This window comes from Sorex araneus, chromosome 4 (genome assembly GCF_027595985.1).
Source record: "Sorex araneus isolate mSorAra2 chromosome 4, mSorAra2.pri, whole genome shotgun sequence".
Lineage (NCBI taxonomy): Eukaryota > Metazoa > Chordata > Mammalia > Eulipotyphla > Soricidae > Sorex > Sorex araneus.
In genome coordinates this window covers 218,578,276-218,600,397 of record NC_073305.1, presented here as the reverse complement: position 1 = coordinate 218,600,397, position 22,122 = coordinate 218,578,276, and the positions used below count along the sequence as shown (strand labels likewise).

The 22,122-nt window shown below is 65.8% G+C and overlaps 2 protein-coding genes across 2 annotated transcripts; one reads left to right on the top strand and one right to left on the bottom strand.

Annotated features, from left to right (window-relative positions):
* Positions 1–1,265: 1,265 nt before the first annotated feature.
* CARHSP1 (calcium regulated heat stable protein 1) lies at positions 1,266–10,090 on the bottom strand. Its single transcript, XM_004604136.2, has 4 exons — positions 9,975–10,090; positions 3,926–4,087; positions 3,293–3,415; positions 1,266–1,657 (listed from the first exon to the last, which is right to left on the bottom strand). The coding sequence occupies exons 2-4, from the start codon at positions 4,078–4,080 to the stop codon at positions 1,495–1,497; spliced, it is 441 nt and encodes a 146-aa protein (XP_004604193.1). The 5' UTR covers positions 4,081–4,087; positions 9,975–10,090; the 3' UTR covers positions 1,266–1,494.
* An 8,443-nt stretch (positions 10,091–18,533) lies between these two features.
* On the top strand, positions 18,534–20,958 carry LITAFD (LITAF domain containing). The gene is made up of 5 exons (XM_004604348.1): positions 18,534–18,585; positions 18,703–18,828; positions 19,203–19,322; positions 20,193–20,337; positions 20,850–20,958. The coding sequence occupies exons 1-5, from the start codon at positions 18,534–18,536 to the stop codon at positions 20,956–20,958; spliced, it is 552 nt and encodes a 183-aa protein (XP_004604405.1).
* The last annotated feature ends 1,164 nt before the right edge of the window (positions 20,959–22,122 follow it).

Below are 22,122 nucleotides of genomic sequence, written 5' to 3'. Positions count from 1 at the left end.
GTGATGGGTGTCAGTCACTGTCCCCAGACGGGCCATCCCGAAGGATGAGCCCACCTGGACCGGCCACGGGAAACATGGCTCCTGCCCCCGCCCTCCCCCGCGCCCCGCGCCACTCCCCAGCGCTGGCCGGAAAGGATGGGGGTCCTCGGAGGACACAGGAAAGGCCAGGACAAAGGCCGCGGCCAGCCAGGAGCTCCCCGGGGCTCTCGAGGCCCGAACCCGTGCTAGCAGGGAGCCCGAGGGGAGCTCCTGGCCACAGGAGAAGGCGGGGCCCGCAGCAGGGGCAGGCCAGGCTAGCCTGGTGACCCCCGCACCTTGCGCCAGGACCAACAAACAGTTCCTAGAAGAGAACAGCTGGCGAGCAGCTGGCGCCTACCTCCCGCACCCCAACCCCCACTCAGACCCGCAAGGCCCGTGCCCGGACATGGCTTGGGCCAGAGCCCAAAGCTCCGCTGAGGCCAGGCCCGCGGCCGCCCTGAGAGACCCTGCTAAGTTCCCGGGTGTCTCGCTCCACACCCCCAAACACGGCTGCGTCCGGGAGCAGGACGGTCCAGTGGGTACAGGCACTGGCTTTGCACGCAGCTGGCCCCTGGCCCTCCATGGGGTTCCCTGAGCCCCGCCAGGAGTTATCCTCGAGCACAGAGCCAGGAGTCAGCCCTGGGCACAGCCGGGTGTCCCCCACGCCCCCTGCAAAAAAAAAAAAAGACAACTCTCCCGGGCTCCAAGTTTGGCCGGGCTGAGACGTGGGCGGCCGCCTCCTTCCTGGGGCTTGGGTGTCCTGTGTTTTTGCAGCCCTGGGGTGGGACCAGGGGACACACACAAGGCGGGCGGGGGCAGTGCCCGCCGTGGCACCAGGTCCCTGTGCTCGGCCGCTGGGATGACCTCCACTTCTGTTTAGGTTTTGGAACCGCACTTGGTGGTGCTCACGGCTCTGTGCTCAGGGACCAGGCTCTGCTGGGGGTGGGGGCGGGGTCACCTGACAGTGCCAGGGTCCCTGTGATGCCACGGGTCATGCCCAGGTCTGCAGCGTGAGTCACACACAGCCCACCAAGCGTCTCCCCAGCCCCCATAGAGACACAGGAACGTCATTCCCGTCCTGCCCACGTGCCCCAATCACGGGTGGCGAGCGGGAAGCCCGACGCTGGGGCAGGGGACACGGTGCCCTCAAGCCACCCCCCTGCTCACACAGGGAAGCGCATCCTCGAGCCGGCCACGCCCCAGAGCCCTCAGAGTGTCTGGTCAGCACCGGGTCCAACAGCCGCGCCTCCTTTTCAGATGCTTTTAATCCTTTCCAGACGGTGAGCCGGCCGCGCGGTGGTGGCCGGGGGCAGCGCGCCTGCCCCCCCACCCGCGCCCCTTCCTCCAGGGCGGACTGGCAAGGGGCCCCGCGCCCCCTCCGGGGAGCCCCGTCTCCCCCCCTCCGCAGCAGGATGTCACCTCCGCTCCGGCCCCCGCCGCCTCGGCCCCCAGAGTCCCCCGGGCCCCCGGCGTCCCCTAGGAGCTGACCACGTGCCCCGACCAGGTCTCGTGCTTCGTGCCGGGGGCCAGGTGGGTGATGACCACCTCGACGGCCTGCAGCTTCTCGTTCTTGGGCGGGATGGAGCACATCTTGTACGTGACCTCGTCGCCTTCCACGGGGACGTACTCCCCCTCCACGCTGCAGGGAAGGATACGAGCTCAGGGGCGGGGGGGCGCCACCACGCTGACCCCCACCCCCGCACCCCCAGCACTGGAGCCAGGGCTCGGCCACACGCAGCCCCCGACCACGCGTCGTACGTGGGTGACGGGCGTGGGGGCTGGTGGCGAGAAAGCATGGGGGAGGCCGGGGTTCCGTGCCCAGCCCTGCCAGGGGTGACCCCCTTACAACAGAGCAAGTGGGGGAGGGCTGCGTCAGCCCAGGGGCGGCCTGGGGCGGGGCTCCCAGCACGCCCGCCTCCTCGGCCCTGCCCGGTCCCTGGAGTCCTCCGGAAGCGTCCTGTGCCGAGAGCTTGTTCCAGGAAGGCTCATTCCCTGGCGCCCGCCGGGGGGGGGCCCGGCAGTCCTGGCTGCCCAGCGCCCTGTGCCCCCGTCCTGCTGACGGGCCCTTCTCGAAGCCACCTTGAGGACGCCCCAGGAAAGCCCCACCCTGAGGCCCAGCCCGGGACCGCAGCTCCTCCAGAATTGGACAGTGGTGGTTTCAGAGATGCATCGGGGCTGGGGCGAGAGCACAGCAGGGAGGGCATTTGCCTTGCACACGGCTGACCCGGGTTCGATTCCCAGCATCCCATAGGGTTTCCTGAGCACCGCCGGGAGCCATTCCTGAGTGCAGAGCCAGGAGGAACCCCTGAGCATCACTGGGTGTGACCCCAAAAAATTAAAAAAGAAAGAAAGAAAGAAAGAAAGAAAGAAAGAAAGAAAGAAAGAAAGAAAGAAAGAAAGAAAGAAAGAAGAGGGAGAGAAAGGAGAGAAAGAGAGAAAGAAAGAAAGAAGAAAGAAAGCATTGTGGGCCAAGGTGGCTCAAAGGGGGAGCCCGGGTTCGAGCCCAGCCCCCTAGAGGCAGATACAAGCAGTATGACGGGGAAGGGGCTTTCCGCTCCGCTCCAGCGCCCGGGAGCTCTGCAGGCAGGTGCCCCGCTGTCCTCTGGGGCGCCACCCTGCCGCGGGCAGGCCAGCTGCCCCTGCGGGCCCTCCAGACCCCCTCTGGGTGGGGGCACAGCCGGCACCCCCCACGGTCACTCTGGCCTCGGCCGGCGGAGGGGACGTGGCCGAGACCTGACAGGCGAGACTGCCGGGGGCCGAGGGGCAGAAAAAGGGGCCGCCAGGCGCTGGCCCCGCACGCACTGACCCGGCTTCCGTCCCCGGCATCCGTGAACGGTCCTGAGCCCCATCAGGAGGGACCCCTGAGCACAGAGCCAGGAGTAAGGCCCGAGCACTGCTGGGTGTGGGCTCCAACACAAACCAGACCAACACACGTAAATGAATAAACACCCCCAAGCCCCAACAGGGCCCCCCCCCCCCCCGCTTCCCGCCGCAGGTTCCATCCACGAGGCAGAGCCAACGCGGGGGATGGGCCCGGGAGAGAGGCAGGGGGCGAAGGTGGGCACGGGGCCGGGCGCCCACTGCCTCCCCCCCAGGAGGCGGCCTGAGACCAGAAGTCAGGCACGTGCACCCCCAGCTGCTCGTGAGCCCCCCACCTCACTGGGGCCTCGGGAGGGCTCCAGACTCCGAGGGGAAGGGAGAAGGGACGGAGGGAGGGAGGGAGGGAGGGTCCCTGTCCCCCAGGCCCCGCCCGCCCCCGGCCGTGCCGACTCACTCGGAGATGTGCAGGAAGATGTCGGGGCCGCCGTCGGCCGGCGTGATGAAGCCGTGCCCTTTGGAGCGGCAGAAACACTTGCAGACGCCTTTGTACACGGGGCCCTGCGAGGCCCGCACGGTGCTGCAGGGGCGAGAGAGTGAGGGGCACGACCCTGCACGCAGCCCTGCCGCCACCTCGGGCCTCGGCTCCCGCGGCGGGGCGAGAGGCCTCCCTCCCAAGACCCTCCCGAGACCCTCCCGAGACGGACGGCCGCTACGGGCTCCGGGCCGGGAGGGACGAGGGCCAGAAGCAGCTCCACCCCAGGAGGGAGAGCACAGCGGGGAGGGCGTTGGCCTGGCACGCGGCCAACCCGGGTTCGATCCCCAGCATCCCATAGGGTCCCCCGAGCACAGCCAGGAGTCATTCCTGAGTGCAGAGCCAGGAGGAACCCCTGAGCATTGCCCGGTGTGACCCTCCCCCTAAAATATCACAAAGCATCTCGACCTCACCTGCCCTGCAGGGGTGAGGCCCCCCCACCCCTCCCATCCCTGCACTGGGGCAACGGAGATGGTCAGGGGCTCCAGAGAGGCCCGGGAGGACCCGGCCTTCCCCCACCCCACACGCCCCGGGCAGCCCCGAGTGGAGACTCACGCCGAGAAGGTCCTCGTCCGCCGCGTGGGCAGCGGGCTGGGCACCACGTTGCCCCGGAGCGGGGAGGGGGAGCGGTCGCGGGTCCGCTGGGGGCCCAGCAGCCCCGACGGCGGGTGGGCTGGGGGCTGCGCCGGCGGAGGTGGCTCAGATGACATGGCTGACCTGCGGGGACATGGCACTCAGGGCGGCGTCGGGCCGAGACCCGCGGTGAGTGCGCAGGCGGGGGGGGGGCACCCAGCACCCCCCACCCCCCCACACACAGCGTGCCCTGGGGACGTGGCCTCACACTGGAGGCCTCAGCACTGCCCTCGGGGCGCCCAGCAAGCCGGGTTCCCCACCCAGTGACCCCCGACACGCGCCAGGGGGTGGGCCAGCCCTGGCGGGGTGACGGGGGCAGGGAGGGGCCCTCCCGGTATGGCCTCGGCCCGAGCATCCCCAAGAGCAAGACGGGGCGGCAGGGACCCGGGTGCCACCAGGAGTGGCGGCCGTGGTGGGGGGGATGGAGACCACCGAGCTCTCCGGCTGGGTCTCCTGCGTCGAGTGGGGTGAAGCTCAGTGACCCCCAGCCCCCGACGGGGCAGCGGGCGGCCGCGCCCACACGGCGTCACCCCGGGGGCTCTGGGAGGTTCCCCGCGGCTCACCCGGCTGTGGGGGCGGAACCGTGGGATGCTGCCGTGACACCAGACACAGGGGTAGGGGAGCAGACAGCACTCAGCGCCTGAGTGCGCCTGACCCGGGTGCGAGGCCCGGCCCCGGGGCTGCCCGAGGGTGGCCTGCCCGCTGAGCATCGCCAGAGGGGCCCCCCATGGCCCCGCCCCGACCCCTCAATCCCAGCACGAGGCCCCAGAACAGCGAGCGCCCCCCCAGCACCCCCCAGCTCCCCGCACGCCCCCCGAGCCTGGCCGTCAGGGGGCGCGGCCACCGCCCCCTCCCAGCCCTCCTCCAGCCACAGCCGCGGGCTGGGGGGGACGCGCAGGGGAGGCCCCACCTCATAAAGGCCCCTGGAGCTCGGCTGGGGGGCCAGGGCTCTGGCATGACCCACAGAGCTCAGGTCACGGAGTTCTAGAATGTTCCAGCGCCGGGAGTTCTGGGAAGGGGGGCCGGCCCCGCCCAGCCCCCCAGACCCGCTCGCCCTCCTTCCTCCCCCAGGTCCGCGTCGGGTCCCCAAGGCTCGGCTGCATGCGTGCTCGGGAGCCGAAATCAGACACGCGCCACCGTGGGGGTCCGTCCGGCACCGGGCATGGGGGCAGCACACGGCCGCAACTCAGGAGACGGAACACCTGGGGGGCACCATGCGGGAAGGGCCCACTGGGCCCGGGTGGTGGAGGGGCGCCTGAGAGTGAGGTGGGCACCGCCCTGCCCATGCACAAGCCCAGCCCCCGCCTGGGTGAGCCGCGGAGCACGGCCGGGAGCAGCCGGGCAGATGAAACAAAATTAATGAAAACCCAAGAAATGAGGGTGGGGCCAGGGAGGGGAGGGGGCTCCGAGAGCCGGGGGGCAGCTGAGCTCCTGGAACCCCGTTTCCGGTCCTGGCTCTTGGCTCCGCCGGGAGTGAACCCCAGGGCGACACTTCCAGATAGGGGGAAGTCTGTGCAAAGACCCTGCGGCGGGGGGAGGAGAGGGTTCAGGTAGGGCTGGCAAGCAGCAAGCAGGTGTGTGCACGTGTGTGCATGTTTGCATGTGCATATGTGTTTGCGTGTGCACGTACGCACATTTGTGTGTGCACCTTTGCAAGTGTGTGCATGTTTGCATGTGCATATGTGTGCTGTGTGCATTTTTGTGTGCACCTTTGTGCGTGTGTGCACATTTGCGTGTGCACCTTTGTATGTGCGTGCATTTGCTTGTGTATGTGTGCATGTTTGTGTGTGCACCTTTGTACATGTGTCCATGTTTTCGTATGCACCTTTGTATGTGTGTGCATGTTTGCATGTGCACCTTTGTATGTGCGTGCATTTGCTTGTGTGTGTGCATGTTTGTGTGTGCACCTTTGTATGTGTCCATGTTTGTGTGTGCACCTTTGTATGTGTGTGCATTTGCTTGTGTATGTGTGCATGTTTGTGGGTGCACCTTTGTACATGTGCCCATGTTTTCGTGTGCACCTTTGTATGTGTGTGCATGTTTGTGTGTGCACCTTTGTACACGTGTCCACGTTTGCATGTGCATGTGTGCAGTGTGCACCTTTGTACGTGCGTGCCTGTTTGTGTGCGTGTGCGCCTGCCTGTGGCGAGGAGGGAGAGGTGAGAGGGGAGGGGTGAGGTGAGAGGGGAGGGCAGTGCTGGAGGAAGGAGACGGGGGAGGTGAGAGCGGGGAGCGGCTCGGGACTGGCACCTGTGGCCGTCACCGTGCACGTGTGCCCCTGTCCTGCTGCCCACTGGCCGCTCACCCGTCCGTGCCTGGGCTCCTGCCCGCCTGCTCCTCGCGGGTTACGAAGCGGGTCCAAGGGAGTCCCCGGGGCCCTGGCAGACCCGCCCTGCCGAGGCAGCCAGGCTGCAAGGGGCGTGGCTACGGACAGTCCACGCACCTGGACCGAGGTGGACACCTGAGCCCCTTGTTCCTGACGCTGCTTTCTCCACGCTCCAGGACTCAGCCGCCTCATTCTCCACCGCTGCGGGGGGAAACTGAGGCAGGGAGCGCCCGAGAGGGGAGGGGGCGGGAAGGGAGGTACACGCCGGGGCCATCTGTGCTGGAGTGGCCGGGGCAGACCTGGCCCAGAGCCAGCGCCGGCTCCACCCCACAGAGAGGCGAGGGCAGGTGGGGGTCAAAGTGCAGCTGGAAGGACCAGAGGGAGGAGCAAGGCTTCCCGGCATGCCACCCCACCCGCAGCCATGGGGGGCTCAGGGGAGGGCAGACTCGGAGGGGAGGCAGGTCTGGGCTGCTGTGCTGGGTGTGCATATGTGTGTACATATGTGCATGTGTGTGGCTCCATGTGTTGGAGCATGCATACAAATGTGTGGCTCCATGTGTCACAGCATGCACACGTGTGGGTCCATGTGTCACAGTATACACATGTGTATGGTTCCATGTGTCAGCATGCACATGTATGTATGGTTTCGTGTCAGCATGCACACGTGTATAATTCCATGTGTCAGCATGCACACGTGTATATGGTTCCATGTGTGTCACAGCATGCATACATTTGTGTGGCTCCATGTGTTATTGCATGTACATGCATGTGTGGCCTCATGTGTACCACAGCATGCACACATGTGGCTCCATGTGCACATGACATCATGCACACAAGTGTATGGATGTGTGTGTGACAGCATGTATACATGTGCAAACGTGGCCGGCAGCTCCCCAGGTGCCCCCACGACGGTTCAGAGCGGGGCCCCACCCCCGACACTGGCAATGGCACCTTTGGACTGTCACCCCCGGGCCACCAGCGGCGCCTGAGTCCCAGGGCACAGGGAGTGCGGAGCCTGGGCCTCTCAGGTCCCCCAGCAGAGGTGTGGCCTGGGGGCCCCGGGGGCTCATCCCTCCCAGGAGAGTCTCCCAGCCTGGCTAGGCCCTGCCCACTGCAGCCTGCAGACGGTTTCCTGGGGGGGGGGGGGCGGGAGGCGGGGTCAGATGGCGAGACAGGGAGACGGAGCAGAGACAAGGAGGTCAGGAGAAGACTGAGGACAGGGAGGGGTGCGGGGGCTGCAGGGGAGGGGCGGGAGCCGCAGAGGGCCTGGTCCCTCATCCTCTGGCCCACAGCCTGGGGACAGACATCAGCAGGAAGCACAGTCCCGCACGGGGTCACGGCCCAAAGCCCCTCCCTCGCCGCCTGCACCCGGCCCGGCGGGGGCTCCCGGCCCGGCGGCTCAGTGCTGGGAAGAGACTGGACACGGGTCAGCGCCCTGGACACGGCCCAAGCCCAACCCATGCCAGCCCCGCCCAGCTGTTCCGGGGAAGCCGGGGGCTGATCCCCACTCGAAGGCAACCTGCACCCCCAGCTACCGTCACTTGTTCCCAGTGGGACACACACACACACACACAGACGCGCTCGTGCACACACACGGGGATGGGGCGCACACACACACACCCGGAATGGGATGAACACACACACACACCGGGATGGGACAGTAACTCAGCGTACATGCACACACACACATACACACACACACACACACACACGCACACACACTGGGATGGGACAGTAACTCAGCACGCGCACACACACACACACCCCTGGATGGGACAGTAACTCAGCACACACACACACACAAACACACAGATCCCAGACCCCAGGATGGGCCAGTAACTCAGCACACACACGCATGCGCGCGCGCGCACACACACACACACACGCACACGCACAGATCCCAGGCCCCAGGATGGGACAGTAACTCTGCACACACACGCGCACACGCGCACACACGCGATGGGACAGTAACTCAGCGCTGGCAGTGTAGACGTTACACTCCCCTAGACGGATCCAGACCCACAGAACCCAGCGGGCTGCGGTGGCGCTGCCAGGAACGGGCCTTCTGGCAAATCCCTCCCCTTCCTGTCACTGTCAGATGGGAAAGAAACCAGAGCGTCAGCCGGCCAGGACAAAGGGAACCTAGTCCCAAAGCCCGCGCTGATGGGGGGGCACTGCGCATCCCCCGCTGCGCGGCACAGGGCCCGGGTCCGGCTCCGAAGGGGGTTCTGGAAAGAGCGAGGGCTGGGGGCACCCCGGAAGCAGGTGGGCCCCGGGGAAGCCCCAGGCCTGGAGTCGGGGGAGGTGGATCCTGAGTGGAGGGCAGGCCGCGGGCAGGGGGCGGGCAGGGGGCAGGCAACAAGGCTCTATTGAGCCGGCGGGTGACCTCAGCGCGGATCCACAGGCACGGACAGTCCGCGGGGCGGCCCGGGGTGGGGAGGGCGGTCCCTCCCCCTCAGTTCTCAGGCGCGCCCTCAGGGTAAGGAAAACACCCTTCAGCGGCGGCGGGGACGGCGAGCCCCTGGGGCCCCAGCGCTGGGCGAGACTGGACACGGGTCAGCGCCTGGCAGCAGAGTGCCCCGTGGGCCAGCCTGGACACTGCCCGGGCCCAGCCCCCGCCAGCCTGGCCTGAGGGGGCGGCCACTTCTCTTGCTCTGAGACTCCCCCGAACCCCCGGAAAGATGCTGGGGAGGGCGGGGGGAGCGGGGAGAGCAGGTGCGTCTCTTCCAAGGGTCCCCAAAACGCGGTGCTTTTTGGCCCGCAAACTTGGGCGGCCGCGGGTGAAACTCGGGGCGCACGGGGCTGGCGGGTGCGGGTGAAAGTCGGGGCGCACGGGGTTGGCGGGCGCGGGTGAAACTCGGGGCGCACAGGGGCAACGGCGGGCGTGGGTGAAACTCGGGGCGCACGGGGGCAACGGCGGGTGCGGGTGAAAGTCGGGGCGCACGGGGGCAACGGCGGGTGCGGGTGAAAGTCGGGGCGCACGGGGCTGGCGGGCGCGGGTGAAACTCGGGGCGCACGGGGCTGGCGGGCGCGGGTGAAGCTGTTCGGGGCGCAGGGGGAACCCGGCGGGCGCGGGTGAAGCGCGGGGCGCAGGGGGAACCCGGCGGGCGCGGCTCCTCCGCCCGCACAGGCGGCCCGTGGCGCGGCGCCAGCGCGGCTCCCCCGCCACCCCCGCGGGGCCTGGCCCGCTCCCCCCGCGGGCGCCTCCGGGCCGGGCTGCGCCGAGTGGCTCCGCCTCCCCCGTGCGGCGCCCCCCGCGCCTCGCCCCTGCGCCGCCGAGTCACCAAGTGACTCGGGGCGAGGGTGCTGGGCCCGGCGAGGGGGTCGGGGCCGGCGCGGCGGGGGTTGTCCAAGAGTCCGGGGGCTTTCGCCGGGCGCACGAGCCGGGCGTCCAGGCGGCCAGAGCTGGCCGATCACGGCCCCGCGTCCATCCCGCGGCCGCCACACCCACCCCGCCCCGCGCGCCCCAAACACCGCCCCGCGCCCGGGCACTGTCCCGCGGCCCGGAGACGCCCAGCCCCGAGCCCCCTGGCGGCCAGCTCGGAGACCCTGGGCCGGAGCACCCCAAGGATCCATCCCGGCGTCCTCCCGGGCCTCGGGGGCGCCCCGGCGGCCCCAGCCCGGGAGCCCCGGGCAAGCCCCTACCTGGAGACCCGCTGCTCCCGCCGCTTCGCTCCGACTGCTGGCTGGGGCTACAGGGGGCGTGGTCCGCGGGGCGGGGCGCTCAGGCCACGCCTCCGGAGCTTCAGCCAATGGGGCCGCGAGCGGGAGCCCGGGCCCGCGCGGCGGGAGGGCCGGCGAGGCGGGGATTGAAGGCCGCGCCCCATGGAGCTTCAGCCAATGGGACCACGAGCGGGAGCCCGGGCCGGCGCGGCGGGGCGGGGCGGACTGGGAGGGCCACGCCCCCTGTAGCTTCAGCCAATGGGGCCGCGAGTAGGAACCCGAGCCAGAGCGGCGGGGCGGGGCGGGGCGGTGAGGCCACATCCCCTGAAGTTTCGGCCAATGGGGCGGCGAGCAGGAGCGGGGCGGGGCGGGGCGGGCGGGAGTAGCGGGGCCGGACCTTTGTGTCCCCGCCAGACTGGCGGCGAGTGCGGGGCGGGGGGCCCCTGTGTTGGGGGCGCCTGTGCTGCAGCCGGGCCGGGAGCCGCCGCCCGGAAAGTGCAGGAGCCGGTCCTGGCGCCCGGGTCTGGCCTTGCCCTAGAGTCCGGATGGGCCGGCGCCTCCCGTTTGAGCAGCACCGGGCACGAGGAGCAGGAAGGAACCCGGGAGCGCGGCGGGGGGCGCAGGGCCGGGCGAAAGGCAGGGGAAGCAACTCGGAGGGCGGGAAGCCGCTGCCTGTCTTCTTTCTGTTCTGATGTTTCGGGTTTTTTTGGTTTTTTTCTTTTTTTTTGGCTTTTTGGGTCACACCAGGCGCTGCTCAGGTTACTCCTCTGCTCTCAGGAATTGCTCCATGCGGGATGCCGGGGATCGAACCCGGGTCAGCCACGTGCAAGGCTAACGCCCTCCCCGCTGGACTTTTGCTCCGGCCACTTCTTTCTGCTCCTCTTTCCTTTACACCGTCCGCCCGGAGGTGCATGGCACTGCTCTCACTTTACAGGCGAGGACACTCAGGCCCGGAGAGAGGTGACCTCTGCCTTGTCGCGCCGACGGGGGGCGGGGGGGGCAGCCCTAGGAACCCAGAGCAGGGACAGGGCGGCTGAGCTGGACATGGCGGGGGTACTGGGGGTCCACCTGGAGCCCCTGTCTCTGTCTCAGCCCCCTTCCCACAAGGGTAGGGGGGCTAGGGGGAGGGGCGCCCACCCACCAGACCATCTGCAAGAGGGGTCCCCAGGTGGCTCCCAGTCCAGGGGCACCGTGACCCCAGGGCACAGCCTACTGGCGGTGAGAAGTAAATGGCCCGTTTAGAAGTACCCCCGTCCCCCCATCCCACTTTGGACAAGCCTGACGGGTCCCGGAGAGCAGGGGTGCAGGGGGGAGGGCTCCGGAGGGCAGGAGTGCAGGGGGGAGGGCCCAGGGAGCAGGAGTGCAGGGGGGAGGGCCCAGGGAGCAGGAGTGCAGGGGCAGGTTCCGTCCCCCAGTCGCTGCCAGAACAAGTCTAAGGCTCCCAGCTCTAGACAAGGCTTGAAACCCCAAAGAAACGCCAAAACCAGACTGTGCTCCTGGCGCTGGGGTCAGGCCAGCACTGGCCTCAGGGAAACTCAGCGGCATGTGTGAGACCAGCGCCCCGTCCCTCCCTGCCACCCCGTCCGGGCTCCGTGCGGGGCGAGCACCCAGAAACACAGTGATCTCAGGGCCCCGCCCCGAGCAGGCACTGGGGCCCCGGTGATAACCAGGGTGACCCCAGGATGTCCCCGCGCTGGGCCTGATAAGCCAGTGGGACCTCCGCTCGCCTGGAAGAGCTCACACTCGCTCTCGCTCCCTCCCTCCCTTCCCTCCCCCTCCCTCTCCCTCCCTCCCCTCCTCCCTTCCTCTCCCTCTCTCTCTCCCTCCCTCTCCCTCCTCCTCCCTTCCTCTCCCTCTCTCTCTCTCCCTCCCTTCCCTCCCCCTCCCTTCCTCTCCCTCTCTCCCTTCCTCTCCCTCTCTCTCCCTCCCTCCCCTCCTCCCTTCCTCTCCCTCTCTCTCCCTCCCTCTCCCTCCTCTCCCTTCCTCTCCCTCTCTCCCTCCCCCTCCCTTCCTCTCCCTCTCTCCCTCCCCTCCTCCCTTCCTCTCCCTCTCTCTCCCTCCCTCTCCCTCCTCTCCCTTCCTCTCCCTCTCTCCCTCCCCCTCCCTTCCTCTCCCTCTCTCCCTCCCCTCCCTTCCTCTCCCTCTCTCTCCCTACCTCTCCCTCCCTCCCTCTCCCTCCCCCTCCCTTCCTCTCCCTCTCTTTCCCTCTCTCCCTCTCCCTTTCTTTCCTGCCCTCCCTCCTGCCCTCCCTCTCTCACTCCCCCTTCTCTCCCTCCTGCCTTCCTCTCCCCCTCCCTCTCTCTCTCTCTCTTCCTCCCCTCTCCTCCCTCCCTCTCTCTCCCCAGCTGCCACATCCTGCTACTCGTGGAGAGGGTCTTCATCTCACCCCCCATCCCCCCCCACACACACACACACACGCACACCGACATCTCCCTTCATCCCTCCCGTCCCTCCTGACATCTTCTTGGCCCGACCTGGTCCATCAGCCGCTGAGGGCTCTGGCTGTTTGCGGCCACCAAAGGACCAGGTCAAACATCCGGCTGTCCGGAGCAGTTTTCAGCCCTGAAGCAGCCCTGGACACCCCCCACCCCCCACCCCTACTTCTCTGGACTCCTGGAGGCCTCGATTGCAGCAGGCATCTCTGCAGGGGGCAGGACAGTGCCCACTGGCTGGAGGAGGGCGAGGGCAGGGGGGGCAGAGGGCGGGGGCAGCTGGGACATGCTCTGAGCCCAGAGGACTGTGTCCAGGGTATCCTGTATCCCGGTGAGGGCTGGAGAGAGCACTGCCGTGCAGGACTCTTATTCACCGTTCTGCTGCTTAGGGAGCCACCCCCGGGGGGCTCCTCCCAGCCCTGTGCTCAGGGGTCACTGTCAGTGGTGCTGGGGGACTGTGGATGCTACATTGAACCAGGGTCAGCCATAGGCCAACAGAGTGCCTTAGCCCCTGCCCTGTCTCTAGGGCTTTGGAGCACACGCTAAGGGCCTGGGGTCCGTCCCTGGCTGCTGCCGGGTGTGGCCCTAAAAGCAAAAACAAAGAGGGGGGGGTGTGAGAAAGAGAGGGAGGGGGAAAGAGAGAGAGAAAGCTGGAGAGGGAAAGGAGAAAGAGAGAGAAAGGGAGAGGGGAGGGAGAGATGCAGTGAGCCGGCTTCCAGCTGGGCCACAGTCCCGTCCTTCCTCGATGCCCCCAGCAGTGTCCCCCTGAGCCACCACCCCCACCCCCACCCCAATACCTGGCCATGCGTCCATTTGCTGCACTGCGGGTCGGTCACCCACCAGCTCTCAGAAGCCCAAACCTAACCCCGGTTTCAAAGGGCCAAACTGTCTCGAAACCCTCCAGACCTCAGTGGCCGCCCGCCCACGGCCACTCTCCACAGCCCGGCCGAGCCTCATGCACGAGTGCGTGTGCAGAAAAGCCCAGGTGTGCGGGACTCGTGACTGAAATCCCCAGGCTCAGCGGGGTGGGGAACGGGCCCCCCTCCATGTTGCTGTGCTCCCCGCAGTGTGGCAGTCACACCCACAACCTGCCTCTGGCCGCATAATCTCACCAACGCCGTGATCCAGAGACCCAACAACACATCTCTGGGAAGAGAGCACAGAACGAACCGTACGCCACAGAGACGCCTCCAGACCCCACGCCAGGCTCGCACCAGGGCAACCCGGAGGGGGCGGCTGAGTTCCCCTCCCACCCCAGCGAAGCCTTAGCAGCCCAAAGCCTGCAGGACTCCACCGCACCATGCTCACGGCCACTCGCCACAGGTATTCTTTTTCCTTTTGGGTCACACCCAGCGATGCTCAGGGGTCACTCCTGGCTCTGCACTCAGGAATCACTCCTGGCGGTGCTCGGGGACCCTATGGGATGCTGGGAATTGAACCCCCGTCGGCCACATGCAAAGCAAACGCCCTCCCCGCTGTGCTATCGCTCCAGCCCACCATGGGTGTTTTAAATCTTAGGATTCCTGGAGCACACAGCCACATTCATGGCATCACATACTTCACCCCACTGACAGACCAAGAGTCGCACACCACATGAAGTGGGTTTAAAGTAGAAGGCAACCAATCTTAGGGGGAAATATATACATATGTATATAAATATATTGTATATATGGGCTGGAGCAAAAGCACAGCGGGGAGGGCATTTGCCTTGCATGCGGCCGACCCCAGGTTCTATTCCTCCGTTCTCGGAGAGCCCGGCAAGCTACCGAGAGCATCCCGCCCGCACAGCAGAGCCTGGCAAGCTCCCTGTGGTGTACTCGATATGCCAGAAACAGTCACAAGTCTCACAATGGAGACGTTACTGGTGCCCGCTCGAGCAAATGGATGAGCAACAGGATGACAGTGCTACAGTGATATTATATATATACATGTATATGTACATGTACATATACAGACATAGATGTAAGCCCACAAGGCTCAACCTTTAACATGTTACTAATCTCTTATAGAAGGGCTTATTGGCTCCTGGGTGAAATACAACAAACTTCACACACTTTCCTCTAAGGAAACTTTTTCGGATCACTTTTAGCAGATTATTCCTAATAAGCAATGCAAAGTACATGACTTCAGTTCTGCTTTGGGGGCAGGGTTTGGGGTTCCGGATGGAAACACTTGAAGCACAGAGGTGGGAAGGTTTCACGGTGGTGGGATCGGTGTTGGGACAGTAAATGTAATCAGTTACGGTGAACAACTTTATAAAAATAAAATTTAAAATAAATAAAGTGGCTGTCAGGGCTGGACTGGTAGTACAGCAGGGAGGGCGTTTGCCTTGCACGTGGCTGACCCAGGTTCAATCCCCGGCATCCCATAGGGTCCCCCGAGCACCGCCAGGAGTCACTCCTGAGTGCAGAGCCAGGAGGAACCCCTGAGCATTGCTGGTGTGACCAAACACACACACACACACACACACACACACACACACAATTCCCCACTGTCCCTGTCCCCCGTGAACACGGGGTCGTGTAAGGAGCGGCTCCCTGCAGGAGCCTCCCCACAGGGGACACTGGGAATGGGGGTTTTGTCTTAGTTTTGGGGTCGCTCTTGGCTCGGCAGGGACCAGGCGGTGCCGGCGTGACGCCGTGACCCTGTGCAGAGCTGTCTCCTGACCCGGTGGGGTCGACACTGGGGAGAGATGTGCCCCGCGGGCGAGAGGCAGCCAGCGAGCCGGGCCGCCCCCTGCCACCCCCGAGGGTCCCTGAGGCCTTCCGGAGTTATCCTGAGCACCGCCAGGTGTGGACCCCCACCCCAAATACACCACGATGCGTGCAAATGTCCGTGGTGGGGGGGGTTGGTGGAGCTGGATCGGAAGTCACTGGGGAGGCCTTGGCAGTGGGGGGAGGGGCTGCGGACACTGGGCGGAGACTCCGCGGTCCCTCACCGGCCTTTGCCCAATCGCTGCCTCTAGTGCGGGCCCGCGGCAGACCCGATCTCTGGCGATAGAGTTGGCGCCGGGGGGCCTGTGGGCAGACAGGAGCCGCTGCTCAGAGCTCACCCCCGGCTCAGTGCTCAGGCATCGCTCCTGGGGGCTTCGGAGAACAGGCGCAGGGGATCGGACCCTGGTCGGCCACGTGCAAAGCAAGTGCCCTAGCTGCAGTGCTAGCCCTCCAACCCCACTAGCCCTGTGCTTTGTTGGGGGGGCACACCTGGCAGTGCTCAAGGCTTACTCCGGAGTCTGTGCTCAGGGAGCACTCCTGGTGGGGCTCGGGAGACCGTACAGGATGCCAGGGAACCAGCCGGGGTTGGCAGTGTGCAAGGCAAGCTCTCTCCCCAGCCCTGCTGTAGCGCCTTTAATTGAGCATCTACTATGTTCCAGGAGACGGCAGGGAACAGAGATGAAGAAACTGCCCTCATGGCAATGTTGGGGCCCTAGACAAGGCTCAGTTGAACTATGGCTCCTATACATGAGAATAAATGCAGAGAGGACCACACACACACGGAGCAGCGAAGCCTCCCTCTCCGGGAGAGCTCGGAGAGGTCCCGGGAGGTAGGGGCTGTGAGCTGAGTCTGGCCACTAAGGGATGCCAGGGGCTCTCTTGGGAAGAGCAGGTGCAAAGGCCCAGGGGCAGGTAAACCAAAAGCAGGCCTGCCCTGACCAAGTACAGGCAGAGTCCTGTTGATATATTCTCATCACACTTTTTTTTTTTTTGGAGGGGTGAGGGGAGGGGCACACCTGGCGTGCTCAGGGCTAACTCCTGGCTCTGTCTGTGCTCAGAGATCAGAGATCATATGACCGGGCTCAGGGGACCACCTGGGATGCTGCAGATCAAACCTGGGTCGACCACACGCAAGGTGAACACCCTCCCCGCTGGACTATTGCTCCAGTCCCATCTCACACTTTCGGCAGGGAATCTCAGTAGGCCCATTTGTGGAAGTGGAAGCTGAGGCTCAGAGAGGGCATACGCGTGCCTGGAGTCACACAGCTCGGGGGGCAGCTCAGGCTGGGCCCATCTCCCTGTTCCTTCTACAGGGCACCAAACGTAAACAAGAAACCCAAGCGGCGGAAGCTATTTTGGTTGTTTTGGCCCCCCCTGGTGGTGCTCGGGAGACCATATACAAATCTTCGCTGTGGCTGCGACCTCATGCAAGTTACCCCCTGAACTACTTCCCGGCCCTTTCGGAGGGTCAGCGGGGCCCGACTGCAGCACCCCACCCTCAGAGCCGTGGGCGCCCCTCCTCCAGCCTCCTGAGCACTGTGTGGAGGATCCCACCTTCCCTGGGGAAAAACATTAGAAAACAGCCGCTGGCCTTCAAAAGTGTCAGAGAAACGTCCCCGCCACAGAGGCCAGGTGGCATCTGGTCCCCCTACTGGGCGCCTGTCCTCGAGCCCAGGGCGAGGGTGTCCTGGCTCTGGAGTAGGGGGTGGCCTGGCGTGGGAGAAGAGGGTGGAGGCACCTTGGGAGCAAGGAAGAAGAGGACCGGTGTGGCCAGTGCTGCCCCCTGGTGGCCATGGGGCAGTACAGCAGCACCCTCTTATTTCCCCTCCCCTGGAGGTCCTACAGAGCCAGGTGCCCCAGGTCCCACCCAGGGGAGGGGGGCTCCCACAAGTGGAGCATGCAGCGCACACATTCACTCACTCATCATTCATTCACTCACTCCATTTCATTCACTCATTCATTTCACTCCATCACTCACCCATTCATTCACTAACTCATTCACTCACTCTCATCCATGCTCTCACTCACTCATTCAGCCGGTCACTCGCTCACCCACTGTTCTGGGGGTTGCTCCAGGCAGTGCTGGGGCTCGCCCAAGGGTCCCAGGAGGTGCAGAGGCCACGCCCAGCCCTCGGGGGTCCTCTCGGCCTCCCCGGCTTCAGATCACCGGCTCCTCCTCCCTCCCCAGCGACCACCCTCACCCAGCATCTCCGCGTGGGGCCTGCGGGTGGCCTCAGCCGGAGACGCAGGGGCCAGGCCCCCGACGCCCACCCTCACCAGGATGTGGCACCGTGGGAGAGACAGCACGCAGGGCAGAGGGACAGGGGAGGGAGGGCCTGTCCCCCCGGGGTGAGCTCCCCTCCCGGGCACAGGAGCCAGGGGTCATCTGCGAGTGGGCTCGGGAGGAGACGTGACCGCACAGGAGTTTGCTTTTCCCACGGACGCGTCCCCTTCACGGGAAATGCCGGCCCGTCTGCTGAAACCCGTGGTGAGAGCTGTTCCGTTGGCCATGACGGACAGACACACAGACGCACAGACGCACGGCTCGCCCCCTGGGCAGTGGCACTCGCATGCCAGAGCCCCCTCACCACCCCCCGCTTGCTGGCGGCGACTCCAGGGCCGCGCCCAGAGGTGCCCGGGGAACGGGCAGGTGCTCTCACCCCAACCTGTCTCCCAGCCTGAGTGATTTACCATCAGTTCAGTCAAGCACCTTTGTGTTCCTTTTTTTTTTTTTCTTTTTGGGTCACACCCGGCGATGCTCAGGGGTTACTCCTGGTTCTACACTCAGGAATAACTCCTGGCGGTGCTCAGGGGACCATATGGGATGCTGGGATTCGAACCCGGGTCGGCCGCGTGCAAGGCAAACGCCCTACCCGCTGTGCTATCGCTCCAGCCCTGTGTCTCCTTTTTTTTTGTTTCCTTTTTTTTTTTTTTTTGGTGTCACACCCGGCGGTCCCCAGGACTGACTCCTGGCTCTGTGCTCAAGGATCACTCCTAGTGGGACTCGGGAGACCCTATGAGGTGCCGGGGATTGAATCCAGGTCAGTCGCGTGCAGTGTAAGACCCGACTCCCTGTCTTCCCTCTCCTGTGCTCCCTCTTGTTCTGCCAGGCTGGCGGGCAGGTCTCTGTGGGCCGGGCACGGGAGATGCCAGGAGCGCAAACGCGCTCAGCTCTGCCGGCGGGGTTCCCGGGGCGCCTGCTCTCAGCCTCTCACCCCTTCTCCTGCCGGGCCCCTCCCACAGTGGCGGGAAGCAGAGAAGTGAGGGCACTTCCTCCTGGGTTCCTTGCGGGGGGGCGGGGTCGCCACTCACACATCACAATGGCCCTTGCGCTGAGCTGGCCACAGCAGGGAGGGGTCAGCGCTCTCACTGATCTCCGGGGCGCCCGACGCAGGATGGAGGCTCCCCCGGGCTCACAGCTGAGTGCGACTAAGCCGAAGGCCCAGGGTGAGGGCCCTGGGGGACCCCCGGGGAGCAGGAACGAAAACTGTGGGTCCCCTCGCCGAGACGGGGGCTGACCCCTGCCTCACCCCAACGCCCTAAAGTCTCTGTTCCCCTCAACAGAGACCGCAGGCCCTGCAGGTGGGGGGACAGTGCCAGGGCTCCTGACACCCCAGAGCAGTGTCCTCATGCGTGTCAGTGGCCTGCCCGGGAAGCCAGAGGCCATCGAGGCTGAGCAGCTACAGACTGGCGAGTGGGGGTGGGGTGGGGGGCGGGTCCTTAAGTTGTGGGGTCTGTTTCGAGGGGATGAGTGGGTTGGGCCTCTGGAGGGGGGTGTGTAGGGACCACGAGTCTCGTCTCTGGCTGGCACCCCAGGCTGGGGACCTAGTTCCTCACCTCTGTCTCGTCACCTGTAAAGTGGGTACAGCTCCAGGGGGCTTCAGAGCCAATGCCGTGGGAGGGTGCTTGCCCGCATGCGGCCGGCCAGGGTTCGATCTCGGCCTCCCATAGAGTCCCTCGAGCACCGCCAGGAACTGATTGCTGGGCTGGGAGGCGGGTGAGCCCGGAGCACTGGCTGGTGGGCGGCGGCACGCTCAGCGCCCTCGGCCTTGGCTCTTTCCCAGAATCCCCCCGGATCAACCAGCCACAGCAGTACCAGGCCTACGGCCCGCGGCACTCGCAGCGGCCCTCACAGGGACCCTCGTACACCTCGTACGGACATGGCTCCAGGACGCGGCACATAGGTGAGCACGGCCTGCCCGCACGCCCCGCAGGTGCTGAGGTGGGAAGGCTGCTCAAGCGGCGGCCGAGGGAAGGTCCCCAGCCTTCATCTTCCAAGGATTCGGAAACGAACTGGAAACCCCTCAGGACTGTCCTCAGGCAGGAGAGCTGCACCGTGGGGCTGGGAATTCCCGCCCCGTTCCCTGCCTGGGGCGCCGGGAGGCTGGGGCGCCCCTTCTCACACCACACTGGGCGGGACCGGTCCGCATGGCCACTCTCCTCCGGACCCCCGGGGGGCCAGTCTGTCTGGTGATCAGGTTATTCACCCACCCACCCCGAGGCAGGAGATCCTGGGGCCCTCTTTAAATCCAGGAGGACCCCCCCAACTCCCTGGGGGGTGCCCTGGCCAGTGCCAGGGAGGGGCAAGGGGCGTTAGAGAAGAGGAGAGAGCACAGCGGCAAGGGTGCTCGTCTTGCATGTGGCCAACCGGGGTTCAACCTCCATGTGGCCCCCAGGGCCTGCCAGGAGTGATGCCCGGGTACGGGGCTGGAGCGATAGCACAGTGGGGAGGGTGTTTGCCTTGCACGCGGCCGACCCGGGTTCTAATCCCAGCATCCCATATGGTCCCCTGAGCACCGCCAGGGGTAATTCTTGAGTGAAGAGCCAGGAGTAACCCTTGTGCATCGCCGGGTGTGACCCAAAAACCAAAAAAAAAACCAAACAAACCAGGAGTGATCCCCGGGTACCGCTGGATGTGACCACAAGCAAAACAAAACAAGAGAAACAAAAAAGAGCGCGAGCTAGGAAGAGGCAGGCCCCAGGCCCACCTCGGGGACAGGGTATGGGTGGGGATGGGGGTGGGGGCGGGCATCTGACTTGCCCCCCGTCATCAGGTACCTTCCGCATTCTCCCCACGGTGGCTTCGTCCCTCCCCTTCAACACCACGTGTCCGTACTGCGGCAATTATATCCTCACCGCCACCAGTGCCACCCCGGGCCTGCTCAACTGGCTGCTGTGTACCACCCTCTTCCTGATAGGGTGAGCGCGGCCCAGGTGGGGCTGGCCCAGAGCCCCCTGCCTGGGTGACGCAGGACGGGACAGGGGGGACCCCCCAAAACCTGCCCGAAGCCCCGCCCGCGGCGCCCAACCCATCTCCCCACATTAGCCCCGCCCACTCTGCAGGCCCCACCCATGATTAGAGACCCGCTCTGTAGGCCCCGCCCCCCCACAGACCACGGTCGGTCTGCCCCTACAGATCAACCTGCTCATTCTGCAGACCACGCCCCTCCCAACCTTCTAGACCACGCCTCTCGTGCCCCACCCATCTACAGGCCACACCCCTGCCACGGAGACCACGCCCCTCGGGCCCGCCCATCCCAGGACCACAGCCCGCAGGCCCCGCCCCCGCCACGAAGACCACGCCCCTCGGGCCGCCCATCTAGGGTCCCAGCCCACAGTCCCCGCCTCTGCCACGGAGACCACGCCCCGCCCCTGCAGGCCCCGCCCCCGCGCAGGCCCCAAGGTCACGGCCCGCTGCTGCCGCCCCTCAGGTGCGTGCTGGGCTGCTGCCTAGTGCCGTTCTGCATAGAGGAGTTGATGGACGTGAGGCACAGGTGCCCCGTGTGCCGAAAGCAGATCTACCGTTACCGTCGCCTGTGAATCTTTCCCGGAGAAATAAACTTTTCTGTTTGTTTCTGTGCCTGTCGTCTGTCCGAGCCTGCCTGGTGGAGGTGGGGGGCCCGGGGGCCCTGCGGCTGACCGTGCGGCTGGTCTGGGGGAGTCAGGGCCAGTGCCTGCTCGGCACCAGGGCACGAGGGGCACACACCCTTCCACGGTCTCCGGGGGCGGGCTGGGGGCCCCTGGCCGCACCTTATTCACTCCCCGTCACCTGGGCACGGCTTCCTGCAGCCCTGCAGGGTTGGGATGAGAACACAGCGGGGAGGAGGCTTGCCTCGCACGTGGCCAACCGGAGGCCCACCCCGCAGCACCCCTAAGGTCCTCTGAGCCCTACCAGGAGCGACGGGTGGGCTCTAGGCGCTGGGTCTCTGCGGCTTGCAGCTGGCCCGTGTTGTCCACGGGCCAATGCTTGCTGTCCACTTCACAGAAAGGCTGAGGGCAAGTTCCCTCCCAACACGGACGCAGGCAAGGTTGAGCAGGCACTGAGCTGTCCGGGTCACAGGGCTGGAAGGGACCGCAGGGGTGCGGACCGACCCACTGGGCAGGCCGGCCGCTATAGGCTCTTCCCCGTAGGGCCAAGTAGAGCAGTGTTGTCTGGGAGTCAACTTGCCTCCACTGTGACCCTGTTCTCAATGGGTTCTTATTTTTTGGTTTGGGGTCCTCATGGGGGTGCAGTGCTCTGGGGAGCACGTGCTGGGGCTGGAACCCAAGGAACCTGCCAAACCTGCGCCATCCCCGGGGGCCGTCTCCTGGCTCAGCGCGGCGCTTTGGATTGGGGGCCACACCCAACTGTGCTCACGGGGTTACTCCTGGAGGTGCTCGGGGGACCGTGTGGGGCACCAGGGATTGAACTCAGGGTGCAAAGCAGGTGCCCTTCTTGCTGGACTAACACTCCAGCCCGCTGGCACCGCCCATGTTTATAGCAGAACCAGAGCACCCCGCAACGTGCGGGAGGGGGGGGCGTCTGTACACGACAGGATACGACTCGACTGGGCCACGTGAAGGAAATCCTGCCACTTGCAACAGGGACCGCAGACCGCACTCGGCTTTGCGTGCCACTGAGAAGCACCACGCGGGAGTGGCAAACAGGCCGGAGACAGCGCAGCGGGAGGGTGTGTGCCTGTGCGAGGCAGGGTTCGAGCTCTG

Bases quoted from the DNA above. Each gene is read 5' to 3' on its own strand.
- LITAFD (XM_004604348.1), top strand. From the start codon at position 18,534: ATGGAGGCTCCCCCGGGCTCACAGCTGAGTGCGACTAAGCCGAAGGCC. The intron at 18,586-18,702 runs GTGAGGGCCCTG...TCCCCTCAACAG, and splicing joins GACTAAGCCGAAGGCCCAGG to AGACCGCAGGCCCTGCAGGT. The intron at 20,338-20,849 runs GTGAGCGCGGCC...GCCGCCCCTCAG, and splicing joins ACCACCCTCTTCCTGATAGG to GTGCGTGCTGGGCTGCTGCC.
- CARHSP1 (XM_004604136.2), bottom strand. From the start codon at position 4,080: ATGTCATCTGAGCCACCTCCGCCGGCGCAGCCCCCAGCCCACCCGCCG. The intron at 3,416-3,925 runs GTGAGTCTCCAC...TCGCCCCTGCAG, and splicing joins CGGACGAGGACCTTCTCGGC to CACCGTGCGGGCCTCGCAGG. The intron at 1,658-3,292 runs GTGAGTCGGCAC...CCTTCCCTGCAG, and splicing joins ATCTTCCTGCACATCTCCGA to CGTGGAGGGGGAGTACGTCC.